Raw genomic sequence first — 16,325 nt, forward strand, 5'->3', positions numbered from 1 at the left:
ACGTGTTGGGATGGAGGACTAAGTTATTCAAAATTTGATGGCCTACTTACCGTTGTTTTTTCACGGTGCAAGGAACATACACTCATACATACATACACATATATATATATATTATTTAATTTATTTAAAAAATGCAGGGCGATAATGTTTGGTGGTGGCAATTTCAAAAGCGATACAGCCGTTTGCAGTGGACAGCGCAAAATCCCGTTTCGTAAAAAAAAAAGTCTTTTTGGACTAAAAAGAAAAAAGAAAGCAATTTAAAAACTAAGCTTCCAAAAAAATTTGCCATTGAAATTTTTCTGCAATTTTTTTAAAATACAGAAAATAATAAATGAAGACTATTCTTTGCATTCAGGTGCTTTAACACCTGAAACATTTTTTTTTTTTAATCTGAAAGTTATAATAGACTTATTAGTTTCATATCCGGGAATTCAAAAATTCAAGGCAAAGGAAAGAAATTGCGTGTTTTAAACAAGCTGTTTTAACAGCACCTGGGTGGAAGAAAAACATTCATCAAATTTTTTTATTAAAATTTAACACCACCTGTAGATTTCTGTATTTATTTTGTATTTAACTATAACTATATGGTATTTTGCCCGTCTCCTTAGCATGCCTTCGTAGTGTAGTGTTCAGCATGCTGGGCGCGTATTCCAGAGGTCCGTGGTTGAATTTCCCGGGGAAGGCGTTGCTCATTTTTCATCTTTCCTGCTTTCAGAAAATACCTAATGTCTCTACACTGGCGCCCGAACTAAAAGGGTGGTGGATGATGATTCTCCACACCCAGGATTTAGCGACTGGGTCCCCTAGATCACAGTCGCCCTTTTGAAGAGGGTATATAAGGTATTTCTTCCGCCTTCTTAGCATACCTTCGTAGTGTAGTAGTCAGCCCATTGGGCGCGTATTCCAGAGGTCCGTGGTTCGATTCCCGACGAAGGTGTTGCTCATTTTCATCTTTCCTTTTTTTTAAATATACCTAATGTCTCTTACATAACTTATACAGTTACTGACCGTACTTATATAAATACTTTCAGTAATCAAAACATCGTATTCCACCAAACAAATGGTGCATCTACAAAATTTTAAGACAATATCGTACTAAACTGAAGGTTGAAAAAAATAACATTTGTATTTTTTAGCCTTCTATAAACAATATAGGCTTATTTCTATACAGCAGTTGAGCCCCATCAATTGCTGAATGGTTAAAAACTGCTGAATACTGGTAGTTTGTCTCGGGTTTGAACTCAGGTGAATTGGCTGGTTGCATGATTGGCTTTCGTGTTTTCCCCTTGTTCATGTTTTACACTCCATGTTCAGGTGTTGCATCCCGTACCTTGCAGCCTCTATATCTGAAAAAGTACCGATTGTTTGTCATCTGGCCCTTGTTAACCATGTAACTTGCATTTTCCAGTAAACTGGATAGTCTACGGACTAGGGGCATGCAATTTGCTTACTTCTGTTAGACGTCAAGTGCCCACGAAGGCATCCCTCTGCTTAGACAAATAGCTTTGCCATACTCAAACAACTTAACAATGCTTAGCTCATTCGCACAAATTGAATCATTTGTACAACTCATTATTTAGAATACTGCTTTAGGCATTATCATTATCATTGTCCCATTATCATGTAGAATACAAATTAATCGATTGAGACTTTTAGACCTAAGGCACTGAATTCTCTTCTGAACTCTGTCTATTACATATTTATGAATTATAAAGTTCTGTATTTAAATAAAACTGTTCCTTGTGAATTTACCCATTCCAGACAATAGTGATCATCAACACGGTCTTTACAAGAGATTTTTGAAAGCGAAATTTCTGCGACCATGATGAACTTTCTCCAAAATAAGCAAATGATAGTCTTTGTGCTTCAGGATCATAAACAAAACATCAAACTACATATTCAATTGCAAAGTGTTTGAAAGATTTTGCTCATATTCTCTCGTTCCAGCTAACTTTATTGGTATTGTTTGCTCAGCAAATTGATGGCAGTAGGTGTTCCTTGGATTAAAGTGAATAATTAACTGCTTAGAAGGTTCTGTCTGTTCTGTATGTCAGCAGACGTTATTTTAGGGAAAACAAGTTGAAATATCGTAGTTCTAAATGCTGTCAATCATCGTTTCGTATGTTTATTGGAGTTTGTTAAAAAATTAAAAGTGGCGAAATTGTAAAATTTATTCTGAAATTTTAACACTTGTCACCTTTCCGCAACTTTCATAGCTTTCACTCTCATTTTTTAATAAAAATACTATACTAGATTAAATGTGAACAACTGTCTGTTTTTGGTATATTAATCCGCACTTTTGTCAGTGGTTTTTAATAAACATTGTAGCGTTACCAAATTTTAAAACTGGGAGTATTAGCTTATCATTTCTTAAACTGGGGAACATTTATAATTCTTATCAGAAACTGTTAATTCTAACAGCCGTGGTCAAGTCTAACAGTAGTAGTAACTTGCCAGCGAATTCAAGTTCAGTAATCCATTCAATTTTAACACAACTGGTACGCTACGAGGATTAAGTGTCAGTTCATAAAGACACAAATGATTGTACCAAAACATATAATAAAGATAAGCCTGTGCACTTATCCACTTAAGATAAGCTGTGAGAAAGTTTTGTTTGTTGATGAATTTAAGAGTTCCATTATGATCACTTGATTGAATAATTTATGATTTAATTCTCTCATAAAATCTCTGACAAGCACCGGAATATTTTCTCGATACCAATTGCTATGAGTGAGAATATTTTATATTGCACTTTTATATGACTTTTATATGACTTTTATTAGCCTGTACCAAAGGGTCCAGGTCAAAATCCCGGAGAAGGCTTAAGGTAATTCGTCCGTCCTCTCTTAAGAGGCAATGGTGGCCCACCTATTAGGTTCCTCTATAAGAAAGAGACCACCGCTTCTTAGTATTGGAAAAAGCCTGTAAGCGGCTAGACCTCGCCATTAGAAAAAAATTGGCTTAGCCTTCGAAAAGAAATTTTAAAAATATTAAAAAAATAACTATGGAATTTCGAAATATCTGAATATTCCTCTTTCGTTAACTTGTTTCCAATGATGTTTTCTTCAAGATCGGTCAAGAATAGAAGCTACTGAAAATGCATATTCTTTGTCAGCAAATGTGGATACTCAGCTTCAGAGGTAAAAAAATATGAGACATGTGAATCAGTTTACCTTTACTAACGAAGCTTGAAGTATGAAACCGCATGTTTTCACCAATTTGCTTGCAGTAATGTTAGTGCTGGAGATCCAGATTTCGATACGAGTCGTAATATAAATATAGTTTACAAGCATCAAATGATCTACTTGGTAAAAAGGCTATATTAATTGCTTTTTAATAAGGCTGGGTCCCTTAATTACAGTTTTCTTACGAGTAAAATGGAACTTTAGAAGAGATTATGTTGTTTTCGAATGAGGAACAATAACAAGAACGTTGGTGTAAATTCGATTGAACCCGTTTTGTTTTCACATTGTGGAAAAAAGCACAAAATTTTCACCAAATTTAAAATAACCGTCACCTTAAAACATAAATTTTAAGTTTCGAATTTTTTAAAAAATTTATTTAAAATTTTGGGGGAACTCAATGAAATTTTCATTAACGAACTCATATATTTGAAATCAATGTATTGCCGTTCAGGAAGCATAAATATATTTTTGTTTCAAATTTAATCAGAAATTTTAAGCCATTTCAAAAGATACGTGTTGCAACTAAGCAAATTTTAAGCTACTTGCCTTTCTTATTTAATCAACAAACTCAGTGATTTAAAGGAAAATATAGCCCCAAAAAATTATGAAAAAAATATTTTTACCTTTTATGGGAATATTCATTATCATTCAGTAAACGGCAAAGTATATACCATTTTCTCAACCTTAAGCTATTAGGTATTGATTAAAATAAATTGAATAAATAAAATAAGAATTGATTAAAATAAATTAAATAAAATACAAAAAAAATCTGAAAGCCTTCAGATTTTGCATTATGACCAAGGGGCGTTTTTTTATAGTTTTGTGTGTTACCTTTATTTATTAAATATCATGTTCTTCGCACTTAAACCATAAAATGCAATTCAACAGCAATATCTCAGAAAAATTTTAAATGAGCATATCTTTAGAATTTCCGATACACAGTCTCACGAGCTGGAGATAAAAATGTATTTTTTTTTTCCATACAGTGTTGCCATTGCTCGCTTTCATATCGTTGAGTTTGTTAATCAAAAATTCGTTAAAGTGTTACAAAATATGAAATCGGTAATAAAACAAATTCCAAATTCCAAATTAGGGCCTTTCAGAAGCCTATATTCGTGTGAAGACGTACGCTATTCAAAATTTGATTGCTCTAGGAACCGTTGTTTTAGCGCAATGCGAGGAACATACATACATTTATGCAGATTATTCAATATTTAATTTTTTTAAATATAACACAGGGCTCTAATACTTGGTGGAAGCAATTTGAAAAGTGAACCGGCATTTATGGTGAAACAATGCAAAATGCCAAAATGAAATTAATAATCCTTCTGGACTAATGCGCTTTAGGCATATATATTCTCTCGTATTACTAACTACTAGAATGAGTCATGAAATTATATTAGCTAGATAGTTAAAATTATATATAGAGAGAGATATATATTTCTTTTTATAATAACTGTTTTAGATGGCCGGGTGCACGAGCGGCTAGTTTCTAAAAAATTCAGCAGGCAAGCTAAAATTTGGATTATTGTTAACATCTAAAGAGATTTTTTTTCCTTTTCTGCTTTTGTACAGCTTAATTATCCAGCATCATATCCGGGATTTAAAAAAAAATATTTTATTTGCAGTTAACGAAAAAGATGACGGAAAATTGTAAATTAGACTAGCAGTAACTTGTAATGAATTTTAACATGACATGAGAAATGGGCGATCGAAATTTGTAGGAAATGAAATTGAAAATTCTACGTAACTCAATGCACTGAGTAGAATTCTGATTTCTTCACTTTATATCTTTAATATTGTTTCAACGAATATGAACATGAGAGTAAAGTCTTCGCTATAAATGTAAATTCTAGGAATTTTGACATTATAAACTTATGCAGTTTAAATCTTTGCATTTTATGTAACTGTTATGCTACTTTATATTACGATACTGAGTTATTCATCATACATGTAATATCGTAAGGGCTGACAATCCACGAAATACATAATCCTTCATTTAAAATATCTCGTTCTTATTAGACGTCGCTGAATATATAGATAAGCAAACTATCAGATTCCAGAAATGTTACTATTCCATATTCCATAAGACCTTTAATTTATCCTTTAAATTATAATACTAGATTGCTTAACTAAATGAGTTATAAGTCTATAAACAACTTCATTTTAGACTATTTAAAAGCAATAACATAAGAAATATTTTAATAGTTCACATCTTTGTTTTATTTTTAAAAATATCTCTGAACAAAGAAATTTATATTACGTCTAATTCACACGATTCACATTAATTTACTTATTGACAGCTTTTATAATTTAAATTAATACTATTTTAAAAGCTAAAAATGGTTACAGCACTAAGCATTATCTATGTTGGTGTATAAAATGAATATTTTAAAGCTCCCTCCACACTTTAAGAACAATTTTCTACCTCAACAAAAATCTTTTTTCAGCATTAAATCCAGACGAAAACTTTAAGGAAGGAGTTTTTTGAACCACGTTAGGATAAAATAGTGCTTATAAATTAAAATTTTTTTCCTTAAGCCCTACTTAATCAAAATCAAATAACAAAAATTCTGCATAAAATAACGAACTAGGTGCATTGATGTTTAGTAACTCCATTCTAGTACCTTCCTTCGTCATATTCGAAAAATACTTTCGTTATAAATCTTGTCTAATAGGGTGGGGTTACTAATCAAGTAGGAAAGAGATCTCTAATTGGCGCAAGAAGAAGTTGATTAGCCTGAATATTTCAAATGGCGGAAAAAATGCCCAGTTCATATCGATTCTAACTGAAACCTGATATTCTTGAGCTTACAGTAAGGAAAGAATGCAACTGAAATGCTCAGTATCCAGTACTGATGTACTTAATACTTGCTTAGTTTGCAGAAAAGCATTTATTGGTGGAATTAAAGTAACAAGAACTAGCGTAATATTTATACATTTGTAGGATTAGTTTCAAAAGTTTATAGAACCTTCTTCTGCAGCTGAAGAAGGTTCTATTGATATATTTAACCTTCGAAACTAGTCCTGCAATTTTATGAATATTACGCTGATTCTTTTTGCTTTAATTCTTCCAATAATCATCCAATCAGAAAAGCATTTGTTTCATATTAATGTAACTAATATACGCATTAGATATATTTTTCATTATTTATGAAAACGGTTCATATATTTATTAAAATTATCATTACGTATCATAAAATTAACTGTATCAATTATATTTATTACCAATCATAGTATTTAAGTATATGCTTTTAAAAACTAAAACAAAGATATAATTATTCAAAAGTATTATATGTCTTTTATATCTGTCAGTTTGCTGCATCATGTATACGAACAGCTTTGAAATGAAACATAAATTTAAAATTTACGCCGTATCAAATTGCAACACTTTTCAAAATTGGTAATTTGCAGCACATGTAGAAAATAAATGCATATTTTATCTCGTGGAATTAACATTGTTGGCAAATGCCATACAGAGTGAGTGATACATGTCCTAGTAGTTTAGCGGAGCATAAAGTAACATAGCGAAAAAAATGGAAAGGCTGTTAATTTAGTAATAAATTTAGTTTTGGGTTACGTCGGTTCACTACAAGCGTTGTTTCACTTTTCAAATTGTTGCCACCAAATATTATCGCCCTATATTATATTTAAAGAAATTAAATAATGAAGAATCTGCATAAATGTATGTATATTTCTCGCATTGTGATAAAACAACGGTACCTAGAGCCATCAAATTTTGAATAACGTAATCCTTCTGCGAATATGGGCATCTGGAAGCCCAAATTTGAAATTTGGAATTTCTTTTGTTATTGATTTCATATCTTGTAAAACTTTAACAAATTTTGATTAACAAACTCAAGGATTTCAAAGCGAGCAATGGCAACGTTGTACAGAAAAAACACTTTTATCTCCAGCGCGTCAGACTGTGTATCGGAAATTCTAAAAGTATGCTCATTTTAAAAATAGTTTGCGATATTGCTCTTGAACTCAATTTTTATGGTTTAAGTGTGAAAAACATGATATTTGATAAAAGAAAAGAGCTAATAATGTCATTAGAAGTCGGATGATCAGATTCAACTGATCTCACTAATGTCATTAGAAGTCAAAAAGCAGAAAATAGTAGCTTTCGAATCATATTTAATGAATTCAGTTCAAAAGTCACACACACAGTCCCGCATGCCGCCCAAGCGAGATAGTCAATAATGACTCTGGTTACCGAACAGAACGGTCCGGGATGGAAACCGGAGCAGGCATGGATGTTTGTAAATGTATAGTGTCTTTCCGGCATGGGGGACACTTTAAATATACGGGAAGCCGAAAATTGGTGATAAGGATTGGTGATAAGGGAAGAGAGATAGGCCCTGGATGCTTTGGACTCATTCCCTGGATGCTCTTTCTCAAAATTGGAGTGGAAGTGGGCGAATTCTTAGCATCACCTTTATGGTGCCTAAGGCTGTTGCCAACGACGGACGTAATCTTGTACTCCTTGCCACGATAAATTCCGTAGGGTTGTTTTGATGATGATGTTAAACAAGTGAAATTAATCACAATAATAGTCCCGCACTGTTTAAAATTGACTTAAGCTTAGTAAAATATGGTTTACCTACTAGTTTTAGCAGATAACTTGGTTTTATCGTAACGTTCTTAATTGAGTTTTACAATATCATATCCTTATATAATCTAATGGTTCGGATTTGCTAAAAAAACATATGGTATTTTTGTTTACTAATAAAATATAATCCCTATGTAACGCATTATAAAGTTTCTAAAAATTTCTCTGTTACGTAAATTTGTGTTATACAAAACAAAGAACCACAACGCTGAAACGGATTATTTAAAAAAAATTAAAAATCATATATTTTTTATAAATATTTCGTTATTACAAAAAGGAACTATGTATTGTCTTAAATACGTTTATCAAATGTATTAAACAATTAGGTAGTAATTTTATCTTAAGGAACAGAAACACAAAATTTGCAGGGCGACCGAGTGGTAAATAATGAATTTCGCAGTCTGAAATTTACAACAATATTTTCGTAGAAAAACTTGCTTTCTTAATATTTCAAGGCAATAGGTCTACTTGAAACGAAGCATCAAAGCAAATAACTAATACGTAACAAAATCAGTATTATATTATTACACAGTTTTAATTTAAATTGACACACTAACAGACAATATCCACACCAGGGTATTATAAACAGTCAAAAATCTTGAACGCACTGCACATTTTAGATTAAGATCGCTATTTAAATGAGGCCCGCCAGCAGCCGAGCGGTAAAGTCGCTAAAAACTAGTAGTTCGCTCCGAAGCTCGGATTCTCCAAACGGGCTGTTCTATGGGCATTTTCGTATCGCCAGTTCCCCTTAAAAAGTACTCCACGAAGGCATCCCTTTCTTTAGGCAGATAAGAACTTGAGACTTCGCCGTAATGTAAACCAAATCAAAGCCATTTAAGTAGATTATTTTAATTTATTACGTTATATATATGCACAGATTTTTATTATACACATATTTTTGTCTTATTGAATTACATGACATTATACGTACATTACATGTTCCTCCCGTAGTAATAGTTAAAAAAAATTCTTTTACATTGATATTGATTGTTGACATTAAGAGGCAAAGTTAGACGATTTTAATAATTTTGGAAGCCAATTTTTATCTTTTTCTAAAAATCCAGTAAAACTTGGAATTATTCAAAATTCTGGATCGGATTTTGGAATAGGATTATTTTCTAAAATATTTTCTTCAAAATTTCTACAAGGAATTATTTTATTTAAATGTAAAAATAATCTAACAGCTATAGTAAAATTTAAAAAAAGTGAAAGGTAAAAATCTAAGATTCAGGTATTTATTCGATATTTGGAGAAAAATCTGATGCTTGCAATATCGTAGAAAATTCCTTAAAATTCGTTAAATGAACACGGAAATCCAGGGAAAATTAATTATATTATACATCAGTGTTAAATAATATATGCTATATGTTCTTTATTGTCATTCTTTAGCACCATAGAAGAAAACTCTTCTTTGTCTGGTAAGTTTTCAGTATTCCGAGTTCTTCCTACTCCTTCCGAGAAACTAGTTTTTTTTAAATTTCTCTTGTTGATTTATTTTTAGGGGTGGGAGGGCAGTAGGTCACGCATTTCTAAATTTCGACTTATATCTAGTATTTGTGAGAGTCTCTTTTAAATTCGATGCTTGTTTTAGTAAAAGTATCCATGTTTAGAAAAAAAAAAAAAAAAACCCTGAAACTGTTTGATTAAAGTTCTGCCTTACCTGTATTCTTTATGGAGAAAAAGTTGGATTTGTTTGATGTTCCAGAATTCTTTTGGTATTTTGGCCTTTCCATGAGTGGTTTCGTTTCTTTTTTGCGTATAAAGCTAGTTACACGAATACTGTAAAAACCCGTTGTAATCTTCCCGCAATAAACATAATTTTTAGGTCAGTTTATATAGAGAAATAATTTATTTTTATGTTAATATATATTTTGCACAATATATTTCAGTTTTTTTGGTTGTTTAGCCTGATTAGTTTAGATAGTTTGTAAAATATTTTCTCACCCCTTACCGTGTGCCTTCTCGATACAACTGGAAAGCACGTCCGACGCGTAATCTGGAGGTTCGAATCCTGGCGAGGGCGTTGCACGTTTTCGGTGATATGAATAGTTATTCTCAAAAATAATTTAATATTTAATGTTATGATTCTTAAGCTTCTGCTTATTAAATATATTTCTGTTAATTTTGTACGGCATGAATTGTAATGAAAAATTCCAAGCTTATTGCACTATATCCCCCCGTAAGTTACACTTTACAAAAACGATGATTTAAGATTAGTTGATTTCAGTTTGTAGAGATATGAGGCTAATTTCGGAGCAGGAAATGTAATAAACGAACAATGCTCTTGCCAAGATTCGAACTCTGAATCTCCCAGTTAGTAGCCAGTTGTGTATCCAATAACGCATACGAAAAGGAAGAAGGAAATACTTTACGTTCTCCCCCACTTAAGGGGCGACAGGGTAGACGGGAATCCAGTCACCAAATTCTGGTGGTTACGAATTATCGTCAGCCACATTATAGCTCGGACGCCCCTGTAGAGCAGTCTGATATTTATTATGATAGTTATTAGTCGGAAAATATGACGAATCAACAATCCCTTCACTGGGATTCGAAATGTGTACGAATAATTGTACAGGATGTATCCCTTACATATTTCCTTCACAGCAGGCACCTATATGTAACTGAAATATGTGTTTCGAATGAAAAATGAAAGACTAAGATTAAATAACAAAAATAAGGATATAGAAATATTTGCTTTAGCAATTGTCTGCTGTCAAAAGTTATCAAATGAAAGGAAATCTTTCGTTCCTTAAATATTTCCAGGTATATTTTCAGAGCTAAAGCTATATATATTTATATCAGAATCCTTAATATCGGCAGAATTTGTAAATAGTCAACTTGAATTGTGTCAATGAGACTCCGTAAAGTTTTTGAGATATATTTACAGGATCAGAAATGTATTACATTATCAAAGAATCGAGTATCTCAGATGTATAGATTAGAGATCTTGAGTAATCCATAAAATGTATTTTTGTCGTTTGGTTTGTTTAATTATGGCAAAGCACTCGAGGGCTATCTGTCTAAGGAAGGGATGCCTTCGTAGGGTGTTTTTTAAAGGAAACCGGTTCGCATGTACATTACACACCGGGAAAACCACGAAAACGCCCATTCAGTCAGCCCGTTCGGCAGGATTCGAAGCGCGAACCTAATTATCAGGGTTCAGCAACTATACCTTTTTTTTTTTAACGTTTTTTACATAACAGTTATCTGGTTACTAATTTTTCACTACAATGCTAAATTTAGAAAGTGTCCAACAGCCGCAGAAGATTGCCCAAGTATAAAACTGAAACTGAGTGAAATGCGTAGAGATGTTTCCCTAATCAGAAAAATCCTGTTTCTTTCAAATGTGCAACATAAATAGCTGAAGTTCACTTTCTGGGAATAAATGCAGCTATATATAGCGTATTTTTCGATAAAAAGTACGGCGAAACATCTCATAACAAGCAATCATGTATAAATTTGAACATTTTTTTTTTCAGCACATAAAGAAACAGGGATATTGAACCCCACTGACAATTATATTCTCTAAGATGAACGCTTCCTCAGAAACTAAAATTGCTTAACGCTGAAATAAAGTTGTATCTGTAGAGATATTTGGAAATATGTGACTACGTGACAGAAAAACCTGATTTTATTTTTTACATTTATTGTTTGTTGTTAATTGTTTTAAAGAATAACGTTACGTTACAAGCATTTTTACTTTCTTTATTAAAACCGTCGAACTCTTTTGTACAGCACTGGCTTTGGAAGAATTTCTTCATATTGGATTAATATAATGCAAAAACAGTATTGTAAATGCCGAATATCAGCAGAAGAATTTAATTGTTGCTATCTAAGTGACGAATATTTTTAATAAAATTCGCATGTTAAAGGCTTTACATTAGCAACAAGCAAATCCAAGTGTACGAAAAATGTTTTTTTAAATATCGAAAACGCGAAATATTACTAGAGATCATTATTGATAGACAAACATTTACAACCACATCTGACGATAAAAAAAAAAAAAAAAACATAAATTTTCAACCTCATTTCAGTAAAAATCTATTAAAGAAATACTATCTCATTAGCAAATCTCTGTTATAAATCATTATCTTAATTAAAATTACATTTTGAATCTCATAAGTGAAGACATATTTTTATAAGTAGTTTTCCCCACTATGATTTTATTTAATTGTACATTTGGGCCTGTAATGTGTTATCCACTTATGCCTTCCAAAATAAATTCGAACACCTATTGTAATTATGTACTAACATAATAATCTAAATTTTACCTCTTGCCCTGTAGTATTCAATACATTTAATACACAATTTAAAAAGAAAAATTTGGCTACCTGTTGTAAATACGTGTAACTTTAATTTTAATTCTTGTCGACCTCAAAGACATAGGTTTTTTTACTATTTACTCTGTTACAATAATAATTAAAAAAACAAAGAAAGAAAGAAAGAAAAGGAAGAAAAAGGGATCTATACTGAAATATTTTATTCGGAAAGAATTAAAAAACCCGATGTTACGGAAGTTACAAAGCCTAATAATTCGACATGTAATGATTATGTAACGGCAACTACCTGCTGAGAAGAGGTGTAATTATACCTGCTTGAATCAAAAAATCCCTACACTAGTCAAAATTTCCCTACAAGATAGGGTGGAGGCACACGGCAGACGAAAAAAAAATATGAACAATAAAAAAAAAAACTTGCTGCCCACTTACGTTTGAGGGATCGGGGCTTGGCTTGCTTCCGCCTGGACATTTTCCTATTCCTTGAAGGTTACGCGGCACCGCCACAGACACAAAACCGAACGATTTACACCGCACGAGGCAGCAGCAGCAGTTCAGCAGACGACACAGCGCCGAACCAGATCGTCTGCGTCGACCGATCCACCGTTCTATCTGTCGTCTGCTGGTTTGGGGCCTTTAGCGGGAAAAATCATCCTCGCTCTCCTACGTCACCAGCTCCCAGCGGGGCAGAGAGACCCCTCTTCTGCCCGCCGCCGCCGCCGTACGGCGCGCGGGCACCCTTGGGGGGCGAAACGGCTGAACACCCCTCCCCGCCCCCCCCAGTGCGCGTGCGCGAGGGATGAGGATGTTCGCTTCCATCCCATCCCATCCGCCCTCCTCCGCATCTCGGATGGAGAAGTGACGAAAGAGAAAGCAGGAAAAGGATACCCACCTGACAACAGGTGAGCTGTTGTTTCAGGGGTGAGGGATTGAAGAAAGGTGGTCTCTGCCCCCCCTACCTGTACATTAACTCATCATTTTATTTAAAACGAAAAACGTATCAGTTTCTTCATTCAGGTGTAATTTTCGCATCAAAGGTGAGACACCCTTTTTCTTGTTAAAAAGCATACATTTAGAAATAAAATCCCTCTTTATAAGAGTTATCTTTTATAATAAAAATAAATATTTAAATGAAAGAAGTAATAAAATCGAAGATTCATGCGTAAAGGGAAAAAATATGCAATTATGTATCCAAGATGAAGACACTGTATAATTACTTTTTTATCAGTAATCTTCAGACCATTTTTCCGTGTTTTCAAGCAGTAGATTAAATGAGTCAAAACAGAAAACGAAATAGAAAAATGCAAAATATAACAGAAAGCATACAGAGACGCTTTATAAAATTGTGTCTTGAAAAATTGTTTCTCAAATTTTCAGCTAGCCTTTGTTATATTTGTTATTATATATTATTACTATAAATTAAAGTTTTTAATTGTAAATAACCGCATAATGAAACCTAATTTTCAGTTTTAATAGAAATTACATTCTGGGCTTCGAAGCACTGCGTAATACGTTCACTGTTTGTAAGCTTATTTGTTAGAGCAGACCAGTTCAACCCAAAATACGTTATATATTTTGTATTGGAATCGCAATTTTGGGTCTACTAATATATATATATATATATATTGAGGCGAAAGTTTAAAACAGAATACATTATTATTGTAGTTTTTATTATTATTCATAAATTAACAATAGAACTGTTACACATTTATGACTAAATAATTATCAGTAAAACAAAAAAAATGCAATAATTATCAATAAAGTATCGAATGATATTACATTTACTGTAATCAGGGCAATAATTGTTTCGATTTACTTTCAGTAAGTTTTTTAAAGCCGGTCTTCTCAACACTTGTATCCGCACATCTTAATTAATTTTTTTAGTTTTCATCAAGTTTTCATCAGTTAAAGATGCCCATGCTTTACGTTTTTTATATTTCCGGAATTTTATCTAAGAAAAAGAAAAATAATCACAGACGTAAGTGGATCCAAAATCAACATCTTGCCCGGTATTTCACAAATTTTGTGAATTCCGCCGCGGGCTGCATGAGGATCGCTGGCCGCACTTTGACATACCTGGGTTAGAGGATGTAGTCCCTCTCAGGTCGTCTTGTTTTCATTTTGCTTCTTCGTCCTTGTTCTCGATTTCAATAGAATTTCTTCAATGGAAACCTAACTTGTTTTGTTTGCTAGACACGCAATTCTGGAAATGTTCCATTTAGAAGTGGTTTTGTTCATCACCTGAATATTACTCAAAACTGTAGTATACCGAATGGGATTATTATAAAGAACTACTAAATTTTTATTTAAGACAAGTTTCGTCAGATACGTAATATATTCTTCACTCGATATTGACGTACATTTGAATGAATACACTCGATATTAACGTACATTTGAATGAATACACTCGATATTAACGTACATTTGAATGAAAATGCACATTTTAATTCGTCAGAAACAATTTGATAGGTAATGAATATAACTGAGTAAAAACTAAACCAGATAACAGCCATAAAGGTTTCACTGAGAAAATTTCTTTACAATTGTTCTAAAGGCCTCATCTCTGCACAGCTAATAGAGCATGTTAGGTTATTTTAAGCAGGAGTGTGAAAAATGGGCAATTCCCTCGCGGGACTCAAACCTATACCTCTTGAATACGCAACGAGTGTGCTACCGTTACACCATGAAACCATGCTGGAAGGAGGGAGAAAATACCTAATATACTCCACTTTTAAAGCGCGAGTGGGGATTAAGGGACCCAGTCGCCAAATCCTAGTGGTGACGAATTATTGTCCAACACATTTTAGTTTGGGCTTCACTTGTTGTCATTAGGCTTTGTTTGAAACAGGAGAGGAGAAAAATGTGCAGTGCCCTTCCCGGGACTTGACCCCTGGACCTGTCGAATACGCGTTGAGTATGCTTCTAGTTACACCACTAAGGTATGCTGGAATGAGGGAGAAAATAAAGATGAGAGATTAAAAGAAAGCTCACTCAGAGATGAAAAGAGAACTCACGTCTTGCAGCATGCTTCAAAATGTAAGTGCTCTTTAAGTTTAATGTTGGGACTTTTTCATTTAAGGACAATCTAAAGACTATTCTTTAATACTCTTCCAGTTCTTTCTGTTATTCGCATCATTCGCTGCTGTGACTTTTCTCACTTGTCTGAGAGTAACATCGGATCAAGCCCACAAAATTCATTGTGAGAAGGAGTGCCAGATGTTGCTTATTTTTGACAACAGCGTTGAGCACCATACAGGTGAGAGAACGACTTTGTTGAGTTTGCCCACGAATTTTGTGGAAAGCATCCCAGGGGAGGGAATGGTCCGAGTCTCTCCTACCCCCTCTTCCTCTACCTTTCGAGATAACTTTAAACTCACCGTATATTCGGACTGCCCCAAATGTCGCACGAATTGGGCAGCCGCAACATTTGTTCTAATACTTACTTTGTTTTCTTCTCCAGCATAGCTTATTTTTAAATGTGCCCACTTTTTCCCCCAACTTTTCAAGATTACAAATTATACCTCCCAGCTATTAATACACAAAAGTGAAATGCTATTTTGTTGATTTTTTGATGTTCTGTTATTGTGTAAATTGCAGTAGATAGTTCAGCATGTAACTTAATAAGCAAGTGGAGAATGACTTTAATTAAAACATATTTAAATTTCGGTGGTATTGCGGGGAAAAGTAAAGAAAATATTAACAGAAAAAGCTAGCTTAAATAAGCTTTAGTAATAAATAGGAAATGTCAGAGGATATTCGCACTTCTTTTTCAAAATACCTTTTTAATCTATAGAGGACTCTGTTGAGCCGAAAATGAATGTTGCATGTGTTTGTAATAGGTAATTGCGACTTTGCCTCATTACTGTGAGTGATTTAGCTTGCTGATGCGCTCATTAAAATGTAAAAAGATAATGTCGTCGTCAAATGTAATTCATTTATCAATACAAGATCAAAATCAGTGCACCATCGATGTCAAATCGTCATGGTAAAGTGGCGTAATTATATTCGATAACAAGTGTTTATTAAAATGTTCCTTTGATTTAATGTTTTAGAAATTAATTTAACAGCCTGTTTATGGTTTTCTGGAGTAATTGAGAATTTTTTGACGCCCTACCATACAATAGCCCTACCACCTAATAACGACTTTAAGTAATTCGTCAACCTCAGTTAAATTAGAATTATTATGCACAAAATTTTCGAATGATTTCGAAAATCTAACTATTCTGATGTCTCTCCATAGAATAA

General features: G+C 33.2%; 1 protein-coding gene across 1 annotated transcript in view; it reads right to left on the reverse strand.

The window, feature by feature from the left end:
- The window catches only part of LOC146998081 (zinc finger protein 423-like), a 126,918-nt gene extending 114,162 nt beyond the window's left edge, over window positions 1–12,756 (reverse strand). The window contains exon 1 of the mRNA XM_085812442.1: window positions 12,513–12,756. Within this exon, the coding sequence (XP_085668568.1) occupies window positions 12,513–12,552 (40 nt within the window). The 5' untranslated portion in view covers window positions 12,553–12,756. The remainder of the gene's footprint in view (window positions 1–12,512) is intronic.
- Between the last annotated feature and the right edge of the window lie 3,569 nt (window positions 12,757–16,325).

The sequence above is a fragment of the Stegodyphus dumicola genome, chromosome 3, assembly GCF_044657685.1.
Source record: "Stegodyphus dumicola isolate Sdum_Otavi_A_Nest chromosome 3, ASM4465768v1".
In the NCBI taxonomy this organism is placed as follows: domain Eukaryota; kingdom Metazoa; phylum Arthropoda; class Arachnida; order Araneae; family Eresidae; genus Stegodyphus; species Stegodyphus dumicola.